At 41.4% G+C, this 19,320-nt stretch overlaps 1 protein-coding gene across 1 annotated transcript in view; it reads right to left on the bottom strand.

Annotated features, from left to right (window-relative positions):
* Positions 1-12,857, bottom strand: part of mbtps1 (membrane-bound transcription factor peptidase, site 1) — a 39,891-nt gene extending 27,034 nt beyond the window's left edge. Inside the window, exons 1-2 of the mRNA XM_083916009.1 lie at positions 12,720-12,857; positions 3,830-4,425 (exon numbers count right to left, since the gene is read on the bottom strand). Coding sequence (XP_083772135.1) covers positions 3,830-4,031 — 202 coding nt within the window. The 5' untranslated portion in view covers positions 4,032-4,425; positions 12,720-12,857. The remainder of the gene's footprint in view (positions 1-3,829; positions 4,426-12,719) is intronic.
* Between the last annotated feature and the right edge of the window lie 6,463 nt (positions 12,858-19,320).

Below are 19,320 nucleotides of genomic sequence, written 5' to 3'. Positions count from 1 at the left end.
TCAGGGTTCAATAACGTATTACACTGGTACTTTTCAATCGACCCTTTTTGAGGGCCTGTGCCTAATCACGACCCAGTTCTTCATGTTTTTGAAAATCCAAGAACTGGCTCTCAGCCAGGAAAACGTTTCCCGAGTGGCCCCAACTCTTTGCTGGACTAGAACCGGCACCAGAACAAGGTTTGCTTACGTCAGGGGCTGGAGGCAGGGTTATCGTAACCAAATACAGGAACGGAAATGTTGTGAGCGCCATTTTTAAAAACTCAGGGCTGACAACAACTCATCCATAACTCAACATCTTTCGAAAAATATGGTCAACAAAACTAAATAGAGGTCGGTGGAGGGGACAAACTGCCTCCTCTGAGTATGGTCCTCGGCTGAGGTCCAGAATAAACTGGAGGGAGCTTCCAGAACAAAACCTGTTTTAGTGGTAATCCGAAGGGAGACGGCTGCAGCAGGGTTTAGCAGAACTGTTGAGCAGATAACCAACAAGAAGCTAAAAAAGGACTACAGGGACCAAAAGAAGGACCTCAGGCGCAGCGGCAAGGGGCGACCACGGAGGAATCCTTACTTTGTGGTTTTGGACTCTGTCCTCGGCGACAGACCAGCGTGCAAAATCACCAGGGCATTGAACTAGGCCACAGCAATGCTGGAGGCCATGGTTGATGATACCCTGCTGCAGACTCCATCTTAGCTTACAAATCCTGGTAAGTTTCACGTTTTAAATGTTTTGCCGAACCAACTATACATTTCATAACCGTTTAGTTTACCAAGTAACTGATTACATGGGAGAAACTACCAAGTAAACCAAGTGCCTGTTATTATGAACAATCAGCTGTTTAACTTTGCCCTTAAAGTTTATGATTCTTTTCTAAATCCATAGACAGATAATTGATCAAATGGAACAACAATTTCATTTGCTTACCAAACAGGAAAAACAAGTCCGGCTTTTATTCCTGTGTTAGTATTTATTTCATCTTTAAGAATATGAAGACAGAGGGAGCATGAACAGAAAGGTGTGCTGGTTGGGGTGTGCACAACAATTACACTGTTATAATTTGGATGTAACTGACATTTGGGTGTGTCTTACTGTCCTTAGAAATAAGTTTGCATCTTGATATTCAGTTGGTAAAGGCACTGACATACATCAAATAAGCCATAGAGACAGTTTTTCTGTGTAACAACTATTAACAGAGAAATCCCAGAGAGTCTCTAACAGCTGGACGTGGCTAACAGTGATTAGCTCGGGCAGTAGTTGAAGGCATTCAAACGTCTTTTTTAACCACTAATATTGCTGAAAATAACACCAAACCTCTGCAGCAGCATGAGAAGAGTCCCTACACAGAAAACAAAGCACCAATGGGCTCCTTCCTTTTGGATTGACTTTGGTAATCCACTTGAATGGACTTTACTATGAGAGGAGCTGGTAAAGGGGCCAGTAGGTAAGTCTTTCAAAACACTCTTAATAAACTCTGGGTTCACTAACTACGTTGTTGATGCTTTGTTTTCTGTGTAGGGACTCTTCTCATGCTGCTGCAGAGGTTTGCTGTTATTTTGAACAGTATTAGTGGTTAAAAAAGATGTTTTAATGCCATCACCGTACTGCCCCGAGCTAATCAGTGTTTTGTCCTGTGTTAGCAACCAGATTTCTCCGTTAATAGTTCATACACAAAAAAAATGTCTCAATGGCTTATTTGATGTATGTAAGTGCTGAAAAGGACCATGGGATGATTTTGTGCCAGAATTACACTTTAAGTACCTGTACCATCATCAGTTTGCATAGGCTTTAATTGCGTATGACCTTTTCTCTCGATCTCTTACTTCGGTGTTGTGGTGTGTCTAGTTTATACTACAACTACGGATGCTAATTTGGACTTTTTCCCCCCCTGACATATAGCCGACCCTCGTGAACCAACCAGACAAGCAGGCAACTGAGTCCCAGTTCACGTGTCTGGGAGACCTCGTAGGTGGATGTGGTAGAGACAGGCTCAGACATATGCTCCGCAGACAGCTGCAGACTTGTACCAGTCAAAAGAACGCACAAGGAAAGTGGCCGCATGTGTCCACAACAATGCATGAAACATTGTGGCTGCATGACCGGTACAAGTCCGCAGCTGTCTGAAGCATGTCTGAGCCTGTCTCCTCCCCAACCACCTGCGAGCTTGTCAGCTGTGTGTAGGATAGCGCTCAGAGCTGCAGAGCAACACAGAGCACGCCAGGCAGACACACAACTGACACAGCAAAAATGTATTTAATAGTGCTGAAGCTCTTCAATAAGATACTCCAATAAAAGTTATGTGTGGTTGCACGCGTCACCCCCATGAGTTGAATTTTTTTAAATTTAAATCCATTTTTACTGATTAATTAGTCGAGATTCATATTGTGTGTTAACAGTTAATTATTTACATCCTTAACTACAACTTTAACAAGAATAAATAGAAGCATTTCTTATTTGCATATAACAACAAAACAGCCTGTGTTTGAGGTTCAACCTTATGAACTTCTGTGTCATTTTGTTTGCTTGATATATAGAAAAACCTATTTTTACTCCGGTGCAATGATCTACTATAATCATCTCCACTGGAGCAGTTGTGGGGGAAGCATATTTCCCATTACACTTCAGCAGTGACTACTGCTGAAGTGTAATGGGAAATATGTCAGTGTCTGACTCAAGAAATGAATATTTTGAACCTCACAGCGAGAGGGTTCCTGGTTAGAATCCCAGCTGGGGCCCTTCTGGGGCTGGGACGTTTGCATGTTCTCGCTGTGCCTGCTAGGTGTGAATGGTTGTCTGTCTCTGTCTGTATCTGTGTTCCCCGCCTCAAGCCCGGTGTCAGCTGGGATCGGCTCCACCGACCCCGACAGAGACAAGCCGTTGAAGATAGATGAATGAATGAATGTATGAATGGACCGGGCACCTGAAATTGTGCCCTTTATCTGTAAATTCACGGCAAATATCCTTTACTGACATGTTGTTTACTTTCTGAGCTTTGCTTCAACGCTGTTAGTACGTCATACGCTTGGTTGGTCTGGTTGGTTGATTTGGCCCGTATGTTGGTGATAGATAGATGGTTTATCCAATCAGCAACCAGTATTTTCGCCCCTTCCCAAAAGATCTCTAAATCAGAGCTCCAGATGGATATGCAGAGCAAATGAGAATCAATCCATCTGGAGGAGTCATGTTAGGCCAATTGTGCACTGTATGCTGTGTTTTATGTAAAAATATAAATACTCAATATTTAAGGACTCCAGTAACTTTGGATTTATGGATGATCAGGACATAAAAATACAGCATATAAAGGCCAAATCCCATTTCTCGTTTGAATTCCTCCCTGTTCCCCTTGCATCTTGAAAGTGAGTTACAAGGGCTAGGGGTTGAAAATCTATACCTACAAAATGGGACACCACTTCAAACCCCATACAACTTTACATACGGCTTTACGTAAGCAGTTTGCCAACATGCTGTCCTCAGCTGTTAAAACGTCTTTAACGCCTGGTTTGTATTATAGAATGTAAAAAAGCATTGTAGTTTGCCTAGCAACATGCTAACTAACGCATATGTCATTAGTTTCTTTGGTGCCTATGTAATAATCAATAACAACTCTTAGCCCTCCATTTGAAGCGTGAGTGTGAAAAATCTCCCTTTGGAGGCCCATCAAGCCCTCCCCTTCAGCCCTCCCCCTGATGCCAGATGGAATTTAGACACCCCTACCACTACACCTGAAAGTGCTAAACCAAAGGGTTAGAGCTAAGGGGTAGGGAAAGGGGTGAAATGGGATTGGGCCAAAGACACAGCTAAAACATATCCACCAGTTGAAAAGTTCCTTCCTACCATGTTCCACCACCTTGGAGGAGAACTCCAGTTTGAGGGTTAACTGGGAGCAGTTGGAGGCGGATGATGAAGGGAGGGGCTCTGCGTTGGGGACGCGGTGGGAATCAGATTTGCCTCCTTCCGTTGGTTCCATCCCAACCAGAGGTGGGAAACTCATCAACAGCCCAAAAAGCATGGATGCCCACACAGTAAGCAGGAGCATTGTGAGTTGTGAAGGAGCGCAAACCGTCAGTTTGACCAGGCCCTGTGAAACTCTAGCAGCAGGTGTGCTGTTTCAGATGTAAAAATGAGCAGCTAACTCCTGGTTCGGGGTCAGGGGTTGGGACAGAGCATTTCAGGTCCAAAGCTCCAAAACTGAGTCCATACTGCAAACGGCCTGAGCAGCTAGATGAATTTCTTTCTGCGTTTTCTCTCCATGGTGGTGGTCCAGGATGGTAGTTCAGTGGCACAGCCAGAGTAGAAACATAGCCGCCATGATGAGAACTGGAGGAAGCAACCAATAAGAGCAGTGGATGGATGCGAGGAGGGTGGGAGCAGTGATGGAAGAAGCTGCTGCTGTCAATTTAAAGTTCCACTGAAGTCCTTACTGGTTTTATCTGGAAGGAAAAGAGAGGGGAAAAAAAGTTGTCGTCGTTAGGCGTAAGGGTGTGGTGCAAAAACAATATATATTTATACATTTTCTACTTACATTGCACAATTCAAAAAAATGCTATTACACCCCAAACATAAATTAATTCCTATCACTTCAGATTAATGGTGGATCGATTTTGTGACCCCTGCAAACACATACTCTCAGCATATGGATTCAATTCTCCATCAGCTTCACACCTGTGGCTGCAAAACAATCTACAGCTGATCGCTGAAATCCAGGATTCAGATCAGAGCCCGACAATACTGTTGATGTCAGTGAACCACAATCAGTATTAAAAAATAGAATTAACATTAGTCATCTGATATTTGCATTAACATAAAACCTTCAAAAACACACAATAACATTCTGGGCAGTGATAATGTGGTTTTATAGACGTACAATGACGTGTCAGGGGCAGGATACTGTATAGGTGAACGAGAAAACTTTATTTGAAGATATGTCACAGTAAATATAGTCTTGCACTGCCAGACCTATCTTAAACCACCCTTGTTCGGACCACACCAGTTTTCAAACTCAAGTTTTGTGACTGTACCTTGCACTGCTTCGACTCCAACATGGTGTAAAAATCCAGCAGACAGACAGACAGATATATAAACGCCAGCAAAATAACCAAAATCGCCTCTTTGATTTTGCCTCGACAACTACACACACACACACAAAGATACTCACAAGGTAAAACAATACTAGCGGCGCAGTAGTGACTGGTAAAATAAAGAAGCGAGTACTCGAGCCATTGAAAAATTCTGACGTCCAAATAGAGTACTCATGCTCATCCATAAACACTTTAATATTTAAAAGTAGAGTTAAAGCAACACCATGTGGTTTTTCAACCTTCAGACTATATTTCCAAGACCCTTGTGTAAGTTTAATGACGTCATCTGTATCGCTTTCACTGGCACAATGCAACTTCGGATTCTGGGTCACCACCTGTGCACAAAAGCATTACAAAACAAATTGACTGTGTATACCGTGTTGATGTCACAGCCGAAAATGAATCTAAACTGAAGAAAGCAAAGGTTTTGTCAGAGGAGACCAAGAAAAGAAAAAGCAGTGGTTCCCCCTACCATTATATTAGGGGGCACCCCGCCAGCTCAACAGCAGATATACATACATATACATACATATTTTATCTTATACATTTCCTCTACATTTAACTTATTCTGGTTTAACTTTCTGAGAATTTTATTTGATCTGTATTCTACATCTACTTCATATATATTTAAATAAGAGTTTATTGTTTACTCTTTATTGTTTTTTTTATACTTTCTGTATTTATTTAGCTAAGAATCTATTCTATCTTATACTGTATTCTTTTTTATACCTCCTTTGTGTTTTTGTAAGCTGCTGGAAATTCAATTTCCTTGCGGGAGTTCATCCCAAACGATCAATAAAGAGAAGTCTAATTTGTTCAAACAACAGGGAACACGGCACTGCTGCATTGTAGAAATACGAGGGTTGGACCGGCTTGGACTTGGAAATCATATTTTGAAAGGACTTTACGTCACATCTTAACAGCCAGATACAGGCTATGATCAGCCCTGATGTATCATATATGTCAGGCGGGATCATTATCCACTAAAGTCGACTCAGTCGTTCCTGGGCCTCAGGTCTATCATTTGATGATAATCTGCTCATAGGTTTTTGAGATCTGTTGCTGACTTCCACACCAAATCAAGGTCACATCACCTTTAAAGAAATAACAAAGGGGTTTATTTTATGATCCCCTGTAACACCAGGGTTTAGGGGGACAGAAAACTTCCAGGGGCTTTGTTCTTTGTTTCAATCCCTCATCTAGTGTTCAGGGAAAGGAGCGTTTCCTCTGCTGTGCCAAGGGGCAGGAAGGGAGGTGTTGGTGCAGAAAGATATAGAATGTGGTATTCACCACTCCTTCCTCATTTGGCATTCATTAAGAGCTTGTGCTGCCCTCAGGGAACAACACTGTTACTAGATAGAGCCCGTACACTGAGATTAACTTTTTCTTAGCAGGCAAAAATAAGCAGCCACAGACCCAGAGAACAGACTCAACACCAACTCATAACTGAGCTGCTTGAAAACAAACTCATCTCAAACATCTTCATGCTGTAATGAAACCGTGAAGCCTTTAAGAGGCTGTCCACAAGACAACGGACTGCTTTGAATACACTTGTTGCATTTTTTTTAAACTATGCTGCAAATTACATTGCTGTGAGAAAGTGACTTTTTCAAAACTTTGTTGGATTATAGACTCAATTTAAAATAGATACAAATCCATCTTATTCCTCATCAATCTACACGCAATACATCATAATGACAAAGCAAAAAGGTTTATGAAGCCTGTACTCAGTACCCTGTTGAAGCATCTTTGGAAGAAATTCAGCCTGGATTCCTCTTATGTATGAAGCTACAGCTTTACACACTCTTTATATTCTATATTATAACCTATAGAAGCCTTTACACACCATCATCAACATCACCACACTCTTTACATCCGATTTTCCCCTGCTGCCAGATGTGCAGCAGAGTGATGGTTGGAGGCTCACTTGGTCTATTCAACATCTGCATCTAGTCCTGCCCTCAATTCTCAAAGAGATCCATTTAAATGCAGAGAGGTTTAAGTATCTCTATTAAGAGTGCCTAAAAATCCGATATAAAGAGTGAAGTGATGTTGATGGGTGTGTAAAGCACAGCACTGTATAGTCTACAACTAAACACACACTTACCACAGACAATGCAAACAATAGCTGGGTTCAATAAATGTTGCGTGTCATTTGATTCTTATTATTAAATTTAATTTTATCCGATGCACAAAAAACTACAACAACAGAATGACATCGGCCACTGAAAAACCCACATCCGTCAACCTGACCACTAGTTTTAACTTTTTTCCTCCATATGTTGTCATGTATGATACTCAGCAGATACTTGATCACCATGACGACACAACTATAATATTCGTTCTTCCGGGTGGCTAGTCACTAGTGAACAAACCCTTCTGTGTCATTTAACCAGAGTAAATGGCTTGAATTAGTGGGTGATCTGCACTGAAGTGGAAGTAGAATTTATTTACAAACTTCTAAGAATCTACATATTTGTACATGAGCATTTACCTGTCAAATTCCAAGTGACCTTGAGTAAAAGCAGTAAGAATGACGCTCAGCCTGAGTGGTTTACATTAAAAATGTAAATAAAGAAGACTTTACGGTATATTTTGGAGCTGTTAAAGCATGTCCTTTTATTGTGAAGGACTGAAGTATGGTCCTGGATAATTTGACAGCATTGATGTTAATGTGGATGAGCTCCCAGTGTTTACGGAGAGGAGATCGAGGTGTCCGAGTAGAGAGGAGCACAGGGCTAATTCACCGCTGTAAGCGTCCTTTTGACCCCTCATGTTAACACAAAGATAAATCAGGCTGTTATAACGATATTTGGTTACAAAGAGAAGAAGTTCGACTTTAGTTTAACACCATTAAATTAACTCTAAACATTAACATCATTTATATTTGGTTACAAAGAGAAGAAGTTCGACTTTAGTTTAACACCATTAAATTAACTCTAAACATTACACCATCATTTACATTTGTAGGTTCAACAGAAAGTTTGATTGAATTTAGCCAAAAACTGTTTGTCTGGAGACACAGATCTGTTCTCTGTGAGAAAATGTCTCCACAAACACGATGATGGAGGTTTGTTCCCAGTCTGCCCCGTTAGAAGAGGCTCCTCCTCCTCCACAGTCTTACGCTCTTCTGTGTGGCACTTTTGACCACGTCCACTCACTTTAACCTCCTCACTGCCCTGTTTCAAACATATTGAAATGCCCTATTGACAAATTATTTACACAGCGTTTGTACTGGGATGATTGTTGACAATTGACCACTGTAACCCTGAACACTACACTACACAGTTTCCAATGTATAGAGTCACGTCACAATAATCTGAATAATGGGCTATACGACTATAGCTACACAGAAACCAGCACAAAAAGATTCAGCTATAGGCTGCCTCAACTGACCTCAAACTGTGTGATATACGACTCCTTAACACATGCACACGCACCCCAAGCTCAACACCAGAGCTCATGAGAACCTGCTCCACGCCGACTGAGGGTCCAACCCTCCTCCCTTACACCAGAGGGACACCGAGGATGGGCATTCAGTTCCTATAGTATACCAACACTTGTGTTCTGTTATTGTGTTATTTATGAAACTCACTTTTTTTTGCACATTTAAGCACCCGTCTGTCCTCATTTTGGGGATTGATTTTCATTGATTATTAGCATTTACAAAACCGGCTCAATGACTGTGCGCTATGGATCAGCTGCTCTGTGAGTGATGAGCTTCAGTGCTGCACACAGCATGTGTGTAACATGTTCCAGAGCTGAGTGCGCAGATAAGCAGTAAGTGTGTGTATGTGTGTATGTGTGTGTACTGTGCACCTTCAGTCTATTTTATCCAGGAAAACATGACTATTGTCGGTAGGGCTGCAGCTATCGAATCTTTTTGTAAAGAAATAATAATAATTCTGCCTAAAAATTGATTAGAATTTGTGTTATTTTGCAAAAAAATATATTATATAATATGATATGATATATGATATGATATATATATATATATATATATATATATATAAATAATATGTCTGGGGTAGGCCTACTTGGTGTGGTACCCTAACTGGGGTGGGTGTGTGTGTGTTTGTTTGTGTTTGAGTGTGCACGTGTGCGTGTGTTTGAGAGAGAGACGAGATGTGTGTTGAAGGCAATACACTCGCAGTTTACCATGAATAAGTTTAATATTATACATTTCAAAGTGGTGCATACAATTCTACCTGACCCACGTGTTTACTCAAACAGGTTTCAAAGACAAATAGATTTGTTTAGAAAATGAATTAGCGATAGATATTATCAGGAAGAGCGACTCTCTTCCTGTTTAACGTAATAACAAACAACGAACAAAACTCCACTGACATATTTACTCAAACAAAAGTCTGATCAGGTGGGTAACGTTATGTTTAACATTCAGGAAAAACTAAACATGGAGGCAGACCCAATGACGGCTAATGTTACGCATTCTCTTCCTGTTTTAAACATCTGCCGTCACTACGGCAACTGTCCTCCTTAAACCAAAACAGCGGTGCTCGGTGAAGTGGCGTTAACAACGGGCTGCTTTCAGGTCAGACGCTGAATCATCTGTTGTTGTACGCAAGTTCTAGTTTGCAGACACAGTGCACTTTTGGCTTCTTTTTTAAGTGTGAAATGGCCCCAAACTTATCCTCTGCCTTTTCCGGATGTAGTGGTGTGCATTCGCAAAAACGTCTGTGAAACAATGATCCCTGTGCTGAACAGGATACATAACGCACAAGTTGGAATTAAACGAATCATCGTGGCAGAAACTTTGCCTCAAGGAATTTTTGAAATCGACTAACTCGAGTAATTGTTTCAGCCCTAATTGTCAAGCTGTAATTACAAATCAAACACTCCCATCATAGGATGGAAACAAGTTTCCGACCACATCAAGTATGATACGTGTGTGCTACTGTGCAGCAGGCACACTAGTTAGTGCAACTGCTATGAAGGGATAGAATTACAAATTCCAAGTAGATTTATATGGCCCAGGGGTGTAAAAACAAGTCCTGATCTTTTTGTCCAGTCCCAAAGTATAGGTGTAGCGATAATATCTAAACCTTCCTTTCAACTATTGAATCACATGAGTATAATTTCAGCCATCTGGGTCTTCTGTCAATACAAACACTAGACAACATTACCTATACCATTGAAGTGTTGGAATATTCAAATAATCTGGTCAACTCCTAATGCATACACAGTAAATGCGGCTTTTTTTAAGAACAGTGGTTTTGTAGTAGTTTACTGGCTCAAGTAAAGTGTTCTACATGAGACCCTTGAGCACACATCAACAATATTATCAGGTTCATATTAATCAGAAATCATAAAACCCTAATCTTTACTTCCGCTGTATGTATGTAATCACATGGCTATCGTTGATCAAGCTTAATGATTCTGTAGATACAATGTGCAGGTATGGGCCTACACACAACTTTAAAAGGCCCTGGCTGCTCTGACAGGAGAGGGCTCAATCTCCAGTTCCGGCTCGGAGCAGGATCTCAGCCCGTGCGAGACAACAATACAGCTAACAACTAGTGGTTTAGACCCACGGCTGTAAAAATAGCCCTCCTGGTTGGGGTAGGGCTGTAAAAGACAGGCTGTGTCAACATAACACCAAACCACAAAAATGGCATCAAACCTCTGGGCGAATATAGATTAGTAGCTAGAGGAGGACCCCCCACCACAATAAGGAGAGAGAGGAGGGACAGCGATGTGAGCAGGGATTAAAGTGGAGTCGGTTCTTTGGATGTTGACAGACGGGCGCCCAGAAAATCTCTTTTAGCAGAAATGTGGTGCAACTGCACCAGTTCTAGGAAGAACCATGCCTCCTCCGCAAACATGACACTGAAGCAAGGAATACATATCATAAGTAGTGGTGTAGTGAAGGGTATACTCAGGTATATGGAGTACCTCCACCTCTAATTCTGGTAGTTTACAGTACACCCACCTTTAATTCTGGTAGTTTACAGTACACCCACCTCTCATTCTGGTAGTTTACAGTACACCCACCTCTCATTCTGGTAGTTTACAGTACACCCACCTCTTATTATGGTAGTTTACAGTACAACCACCTCTTATTCTGGTAGTTTACAGTATACCCACCTCAAATTCTGGTAGTTTACAGTATACCCACCTCTTATTCTGGTAGTTTACAGTACACCCACCTCATATTCTGGTAGTTTACAGTATACCCACCTCTTATTCTGGTAGTTTACAGTACACCCATCTCTTATTCTGGTAGTTTACAGTACACCCACCTCTTATTCTGGTAGTTTACAGTACACCCACCTCTTATTCTGGTAGTTTACAGTACACCCACTTCTTATTCTGGTAGTTTACAGTACACCCACCTCTTATTCTGGTAGTTTACAGTACACCCACCTCATATTCTGGTAGTTTACAGTATACCCACCTCTTATTCTGGTAGTTTACAGTATACCCATCTCTTATTCTGGTAGTTTACAGTACACCCACCTCTTATTCTGGTAGTTTACAGTACACCCACCTCTTATTCTGGTAGTTTACAGTACACCCACTTCTTATTCTGGTAGTTTACAGTACACCCACCTCTTATTCTGGTAGTTTACAGTACACCCACCTCTTATTCTGGTAGTTTACAGTACACCCACCTCTTATTCTGGTAGTTTACAGTATACCCACCTCTTATTCTGGTAGTTTACAGTACACCCACCTCTTATTCTGGCAGTTTACAGTATATCCACCTCTTATTCTGGTAGTTTACAGTATACCCACCTCCTATTCTGGTAGTTTACAGAACACCCACTTATCAGCCAAAAAGACATTGGAATATATAGAAGTATAGTGTCTTTTTTTCTCAAAATAACTGTAAATAGTTGTGCTGGACATTATTTTTGCATGACACAATTATAAAAAGTGTGCCTACTCCGTTCGTGGTTACATACTCATCTACCTAGCACTACACCACTGATCAGAAGCATGGATTACCAAATGCTAGCAGCAGAAACATCTATGACCCTGCATAGTGTTTAACACATAAAGGCTTGCAGGGCAGGCACACAACAGCCTAATGTACAATGTTTCACCAATGGAACAGACCTCATCTTGTTCTATGCAGTGTTAGCGGTGAACTCCCTGAGCAAACTGAACATCCACTCGTTGAAATGCCTAAAGTTCACATTCGTTTATGAAAGCTTTAGTGTTGCAAACCCTAGGCAGAATTTCTGCTTCGATAGGACCATGAGATTAAATAACAATGTATAGTACTTCCCAGTGCGTCACGTGTACTCAAAAGACTGAATAATGGACCTAAACGCGTTAGCTCGTTAGCTAACTCAGATAAATGATAAAAACAAAGCAATGTAGCCACGCAGAAATGACGACGTTAGCGGCATAAACAAAGCCAGCCCCGGCAGACACATGCTGCACGCTCAGGCTCTCTGAGGAGGACAATTATTGTGTCGACACTAAAAAAACATATTTACCATAAAAACACGTATAAACGTCGCGAAAGCTTCACTTAACTTAACTATCCGTCTAAAATGTGTTTTGTAAACAAGAAGACATGCTAAAGGGCTTTTTGCTCCATCACATGTATCGCGTTAGCCAGTTAGCTCAGTGATATCTGACAGTATCTGCTGGTGGTTTGTGTTGATTACACTCACCGAGCTGAACCACGTCTTACACGGCACATTTATCCGCGTGTTTGCTCCACGGTCCGTGTATTAATGAGCGGATAGTTCCTCGGTAGGTGGTTTGTTGTCCACGGAACAAAAGCTAGCAGCAAACTCTCAACGCTACAGCCGCAGACCACTGACGTCTGGTTATGACGGGATGCCAGGTTTGAGTGTTTTATCCTCCTGAATAACCGCTCACAGATAGCTCATCCATATAATTCAGAAATGATGCGTCGTGACGAGCTGGCTGCTGTTAATATAGTAGGAATGTAAACTATAACTCACGGCATCATTATTACTTTCCTCCCACCTTTCAAAGGCAAATTTGATCATAGTGTGTAAAGCTGGGTAGCAAACCTGGCAACCCACCGGGCCTCCAGCTGCCACTTTAGCGCATGGATGTTGAGCCCTCTCTGTCGTGCTGCTGTTTATCCAGCAGGGGGCGCTGTTTACTGTAACGAAGACAGCAGTAGGAGCAGTACTGCATTAGAATCAGAATCAGAATCAGAATCAGGTTTATTGCCAGACAATTTTCATTGCAAGGAATTTGACTTGATTTGACAGTGCCTACATAAATATAAACATGAACACAAGCAAGACTATATATAACATATGGCATTGAATTATATACATGAAATATAAGTGACTGTATTTGTATGACCAGTGCAGGTGGTAGAGTGCAAGTTAAAGTGTCCAGTGAAAAAAAAAAAAAGGGGGGGGGGTTAATATAACACCTGTGATTTGGGTACGTTAATATAACGTATGAGTTCCAGATGTCGTTAATATAACGAATGACAGTTAAGTGTCTTTAACAGAATTCGAGGTTTTGGTCCTGATGGAGCGCAGCCTCCGGCCAGAGGGGAGAGGTTCAAACAGATAGTGTCCAGGGTGGGAGGGATCAGCAGCTATCTTCCTTGCTCTCTTCAGGGTCCTTGAAGAGTAGAGTTCTGGGAGAGAAGGGAGGTTGCAGCCAATCACCTTTTCTGCAGAACGTATGATACGCTGCAGTCTGCACCTGTCCTTGGCAGAGGCAGCAGCGTGCCAGACGGTGATGGAGGAGGTGAGGATGGACTCGATGATGGAAACTAAGATTTAAAATGCTTATTTCACCCATTTTAATGTAAGATACAAACCCAATAAATGATGCTACCACTAGAATTGATGTTGGATTAAAACCATACCAGTAGCCTGCCTCAACTTTAATGTGTAAAGTGTTTAGAAATATAAATGGATTTGTGCTGCCTCCAGCAGTTCATTTACCATAGAATTCAATGGAACAATGCCTGTTATAGGGAAGATTTCTGTTGCCACCGTACTCTACGGGGGAATTGTAGGGTCTATTAAAATCATAAATAAGTCATAGAGTGTGGTCTTTACCTACTCTGTAAAGTGTCCTGAGATAACTTTTGTTATGATTTGGCACTATAAATAAAATTGAATTTGAATTGAATTGACAATCTCTAGTATTATGTAGTTCCTGCCATGCATGTCTTCATAAAGAGAATAGCATTTTCATGACCTTTTTACAGATGCAGTGTGTAGTCTAGCTGTTCCCAGGAACATTCCGCCATTCATTAGCATGAGGCAAAATAGTGTAAAAATGTGACCTGACTGGATTAGTATCATGGTTTATGGGATGGAAGCATCATAAAAAGAAACAAGTTTAGTCCAGGAGTAGGCTTAATTTGTGTTTTAGAAACCTGCACTACATTCTTATTGTGCAGACGCAGTGATACCATACCAAACATTAATGATGATCATTAGTTTGTTTTGTTTTCTATCACCCAGTCCTACTAATGAAATGAAAGGAGCACCAGACAGGGAGAATATGTTACTACCTCCATAATATAAATTGAAATAGTCTCAAACTATGTACAATGGACTTACTTGATACTTTTATACTTGCGCTAAAATTGTGTGGCCTGTGCTTCGAAATATTCAACCTCTGTAGCCCCAGTGGGAATTGTGGGGTCCATGTTAATCTTAAATAGAGTACCTAGTCTGTAAAGTGTCCTGAGATAACTTTTGTTATGATTTGGCACTATAAATAAAATTGAATTGAATTGAATTGAATTGAATTGAATTGAACACACAGTTTGGTTGTTTTCACCATAACATTAAACTAGGTAGGCTAGTTAAATGCTAAATCAATCAAGCTGCTGCGTTTCAAGGATAAACAGCTAGTCATGGCCAGGGCTAGAGCCAACCTGAAGAACACCTCAATCTACACCAGTGAGAACTCTTCTGAAAGGCTGAGGAAGAGAGGAGCTGCGCTGCTGCCTGCTATGACGGAGGCGAGAGCAAGGGGAAATGATGCCATCATCAGGTATGGCCGCCTCATTGGGAGGCCCGGGGAGACAAGGCCAAAAGTAGACACTGAGCGACTCAGTTCATCTAAGTTTCTTTGCAAAGACAAAATGCCAAGCTTTACCCTAGGCCTACCAAAGACGGGCTTGGTTATTGCTCATATGAGCAAATGTAGTCTGAGAAACAAAATCCATGAAATATACCAAACTGTCCAATCTAATCACATACATGTCCTCACTCACCTAGACTCCTCATGCTGATGCTGAATTGAGCATACAGAACTACCCTCTATTTAGAAAAGACAGGAATAAAAACAGAGGTGGTGTTGCCTTGTATATACAGAGTCAAATAGCAGCTAAAGTGAGTAACGATTTAATGGTGGATGATAAAGAGGCTCTTGGGTAGGTTCACCCACCACATTCAAAGACTATACTACTGGATTATTGTTATAGGCCCCCGAAGGCTAGAATAGAATATTTAACAGTAACTAATCTCATTTATAACATTTCTGACAAAAACAAAGAATTGTTTATGCTGGGAGATTTCAACATTTACTACCTTTCGTCAGATTACCTTGCATCTTTTCATCATCTATCTAGTCAACACTTGTAATTTAACCCAAGTTGTTGATCAACCAACAAGAGTATCTGTTAATAAGGCTGGTACCAAGTCATCAACCTGTATTGATCATCTCATCTCATCTTCAGCCTCTTATCCGGGGTCGGGTCGCAAAGGCAGCAGCTCTAGTAGGGGACCCCAAACTTCCCTTTCCCAGGCCACATTAACCAGCTCTAACTGGGGGATCCCGAGGCGTTCCCAGGCCAGTGTGGAGATATAATCTCTCCACCTGGTCCTGGGTCTTCCCCGAGGCCTCCTCCCAGCTGGATATTGATCATATCTATACTAATGTTCCAGAGCATTGCTCAGAAGCTGTATCTTTAGCCATAGGTTTCAGTGATCATAACCTGGTTGCCATTACTAGACAACTTACCGTTCTAAAGGCAGGAAACAAGATAAAATCCTGCCGGTCATTCGGGAGGTTTAATCATGATTTCTATGTGAAGGAGATCAGTGATGAGCAGTGGTCAGATGTTTGTTTGGAGAATGATCCAGATAGTGCTCTGAGAAAGTTTATGGGAAGACTAACCAAGGTGGCTGACAAGCCCGCCCCCTTAAGGAAATACACAGCAGGACATAACAGTGCTCCGTGGTTGAGTAAGGAACTGAAGGCTTTGATGACTCAGCGGGATAATGCTCAAAAGGTTGCAAATCAATCAGGTTGCCTGAATGATGGGGGAAAAATACTGTAGGTTAAGGAACATGGTTAGCTAGAATAGTATCAACAGAAGCTCAGTGACGCTAAAATCAACAGCAAGGAATCACGGGAAACACTGAATGGAATTATGAGCGGGAAATCCAACATGGAAACACTTATGTTGACTGTAATGGGGTTTTCATTACTAAACCACTGGAAATTGCTAATTATTTTAATGTTTTTTTATTAATTAAATTGATAAATTAAGAGCCACCAAAGCGCTAAAGTTATTTATTTTATTGCCATTTACAGAGTGGTCAGTCAGTGGAACTCCTTACCTTTTAACATAAGAAGCATCACGGGTAAATATAGATTTTAAAAAATCACTCAAACAGATGCTGAGGGAATGGCCCCGCTGCATGCTGTACTTATAAACTTGTAAAATGATCATGTATCACATATTGTCAGTTTTAAAACTCCCTCATCTCCTACCGAGAGGCTAATGATGTTTGTGCAATGTATTGAAGTGTGTATTAACAATGTTTCTGACCTTTGCGATGTTGATAGGTTTTTGTACTGTATATATCTTTATATGTCTGTGGATTGTTTCATGTGGACCCCAGGAAGATTAGCGACCACAGCTGTGGAAGCTTATGGGGATCTGAGTAAAGCTTGAGCCAAAGAAAGTACAATAACACAATTGTATGCTTAAGCATATAACTGAAATCTCAATACAATTTGTTGAATTGTGTCTTTGGGTAGAGTGGTGTGAGTTGAGCCAGTTTTTACCAAGCATGACAGTTGTCTCCAACAGATCTATCCAAATATATTTCTGGATGTGGTGCATCCCTGTGCATCATCACTTTGGATCTAAAATAAGCACTTTTCAAAACACGACTTTCCAAAAAGGATTAAAATGGTCTTGAGCCAAGGCAGAGGTAAATTATGCCAGGGAAGTTTAAGGCAGTTTGAAGTTTCAGATTTAGTCACTTAATGTCGTGGGCCTTGTCATTTTGTGGAGACCACTCTCTATGCTAGCCATAAGGTGATGGTAGGCATTTCCTGGGAAAATAACAAATAATATTCCCTATGTTCATAAATGCAGTAGTGTGCTTTTTCCTCACTCACTGTATTAAGTACGGACAGGCTGTCGACAGGCACGGCTAAAACATTTTATTTTGATGTAGTGAACTCAGATTTAAAGCTACAGTGACAACATACATATGTTGGTTTCATCTGAAACTAGAGAATCTAGAGAATCCATTGGTAGTTGGGCTAAAGTTTGGTGAGGGGAAAACTGGCGTGGTCACTTCCAAAGGAGTCACCTCTGACCTCAAGATATGTAAATAAAAATGGCTTCTCTGGTTACCCACAAGTCTCCCCTTGACAGACACGCCCACTTTACTATAATCCAGACAGTTTGGGGCAAAAACTCATAGTTTTTCCCTATCCAGTACAACTGTTCTGTTATTTTGTCCTATTCTGAAATGGGGTTTATAACAAAAATAATTTCCCCCTGGGATTATCAAAGCATTTCTGATTCGGATTCTGATAGACTCTGAGCCACATGCATTGAAATGAATTAGGCCGACCACAGATTTCTTCTTTTTCCCTGATGATCTGAATAAGTCTCTGAATTGGTCGCTAGTCGATTTTTATAAATCAAGTTCTAAGAAGGTAAGAAAGTCTCTAAACGCAATGAGTGCTTTGGGACAGGGGAAGGGGCTCCCAGCAGCACCCTCTGCTCGTTGAGGACACTAACTGCAGAGTGATTGGTGCATCAGAGTCCAAAACAGCACAAAAGTCTCCACTAACACCAGAAACAGGGACACATTTGTCTCTAGGATGGAGGAGGATTTGGGAAGTCTCCCGATTTGGAGAGAAACTCTCCGGTGTTTGTATTCTCCACAGCGTCTCCCCGTCTCTTCTTCTCTGTTGTTGGTGTATTTCTGGGGCAGGTACAGCTCCACATCCAGGCCTGGCATGTGTACTACAGCGTTTTTAGCCGGTTTCACTGGTTTCGTGTGGACGCAGAGATTTCTTGAGTCAAGGTCGTGTGGACAGAAAACGTTTTAAGAACCACAGAGAAAAAAAAGGTTGTTTTTGAAGGTGTGGACGTACCCTAACTCTGATGCCCAGGGCCTGTACTCACAAAACATTGGATCCTCCCACTAGGAGGACTCCTAAATAACACTAATAGTCCCTAACTAAGTGTCCTCTTCAAACCTCTTCACAAAGCAGCTGAGACCAACTTTTACTAAGGAACTGGGAGAAGTCTTAAACTAAGAGAAAGGGCGGAGTTGACCCCTTTGCTATGGATGATGTCATGTTTCATCAAACTGTCATTGGCTGTTTGGCTGCATGTCCCCTGGGGACAAGAACGGGTCTTATTTCTAGCTCAACTTGTGCCTGAAAGAACCAACATAGTAAAAGGAAAATTCAGTTAGGATAACTGCAAAAGACAAGGGAAAATATATGCCATATATCTGTCTAGTACAGGGGTGGGCAATTCCGGTCCTGGAGAGCCACTGTCCTGCATGTTTGAGGTTTCTCCCTACCCTAACACACCTGAGACTAACAATAATCAAACTGTGGCAAGCTTCAGATGCTTGATAGCGAGGACATCATTAGACTCAGGTGTGTTAGAGCAGAGAGAAACCTAAAACATGCAGGACAGTGGCTCTCCAGGACCGGAATTGCCTACCCCTGATCTAGGTGGGTTGCCGGCAGCAGCCATTTTAGGATTGTTTGTGATAGGCTCTTAGTGAAGACGCCCATTTTTTTCATTTAGCCTTTTTAAAAGAAGAAGAAAGTGAAAGTGTCCAGTGCATGGTGTATAAACGTACAACAAATCTAATAGGATCTCTGCGATCGCTGCAAGTCTGTTGCACTGCAACTTTTTAATGACATTTTGAATCCTCTTACACTTTATGAATTTTTAATATAAATTGTTATTCTGGCGCAAAATCATCCCATGGTCATTTTGGGCACTTAATTTATGAACCATTAACAGAAAAATCCGGGAGA

Source organism: Echiichthys vipera (genome assembly GCF_963691815.1).
Source record: "Echiichthys vipera genome assembly, chromosome: 7".
Taxonomy (NCBI): Eukaryota; Metazoa; Chordata; class Actinopteri; order Perciformes; family Trachinidae; genus Echiichthys; species Echiichthys vipera.
This window is presented reverse-complemented; position numbering and strand designations above follow the sequence as displayed.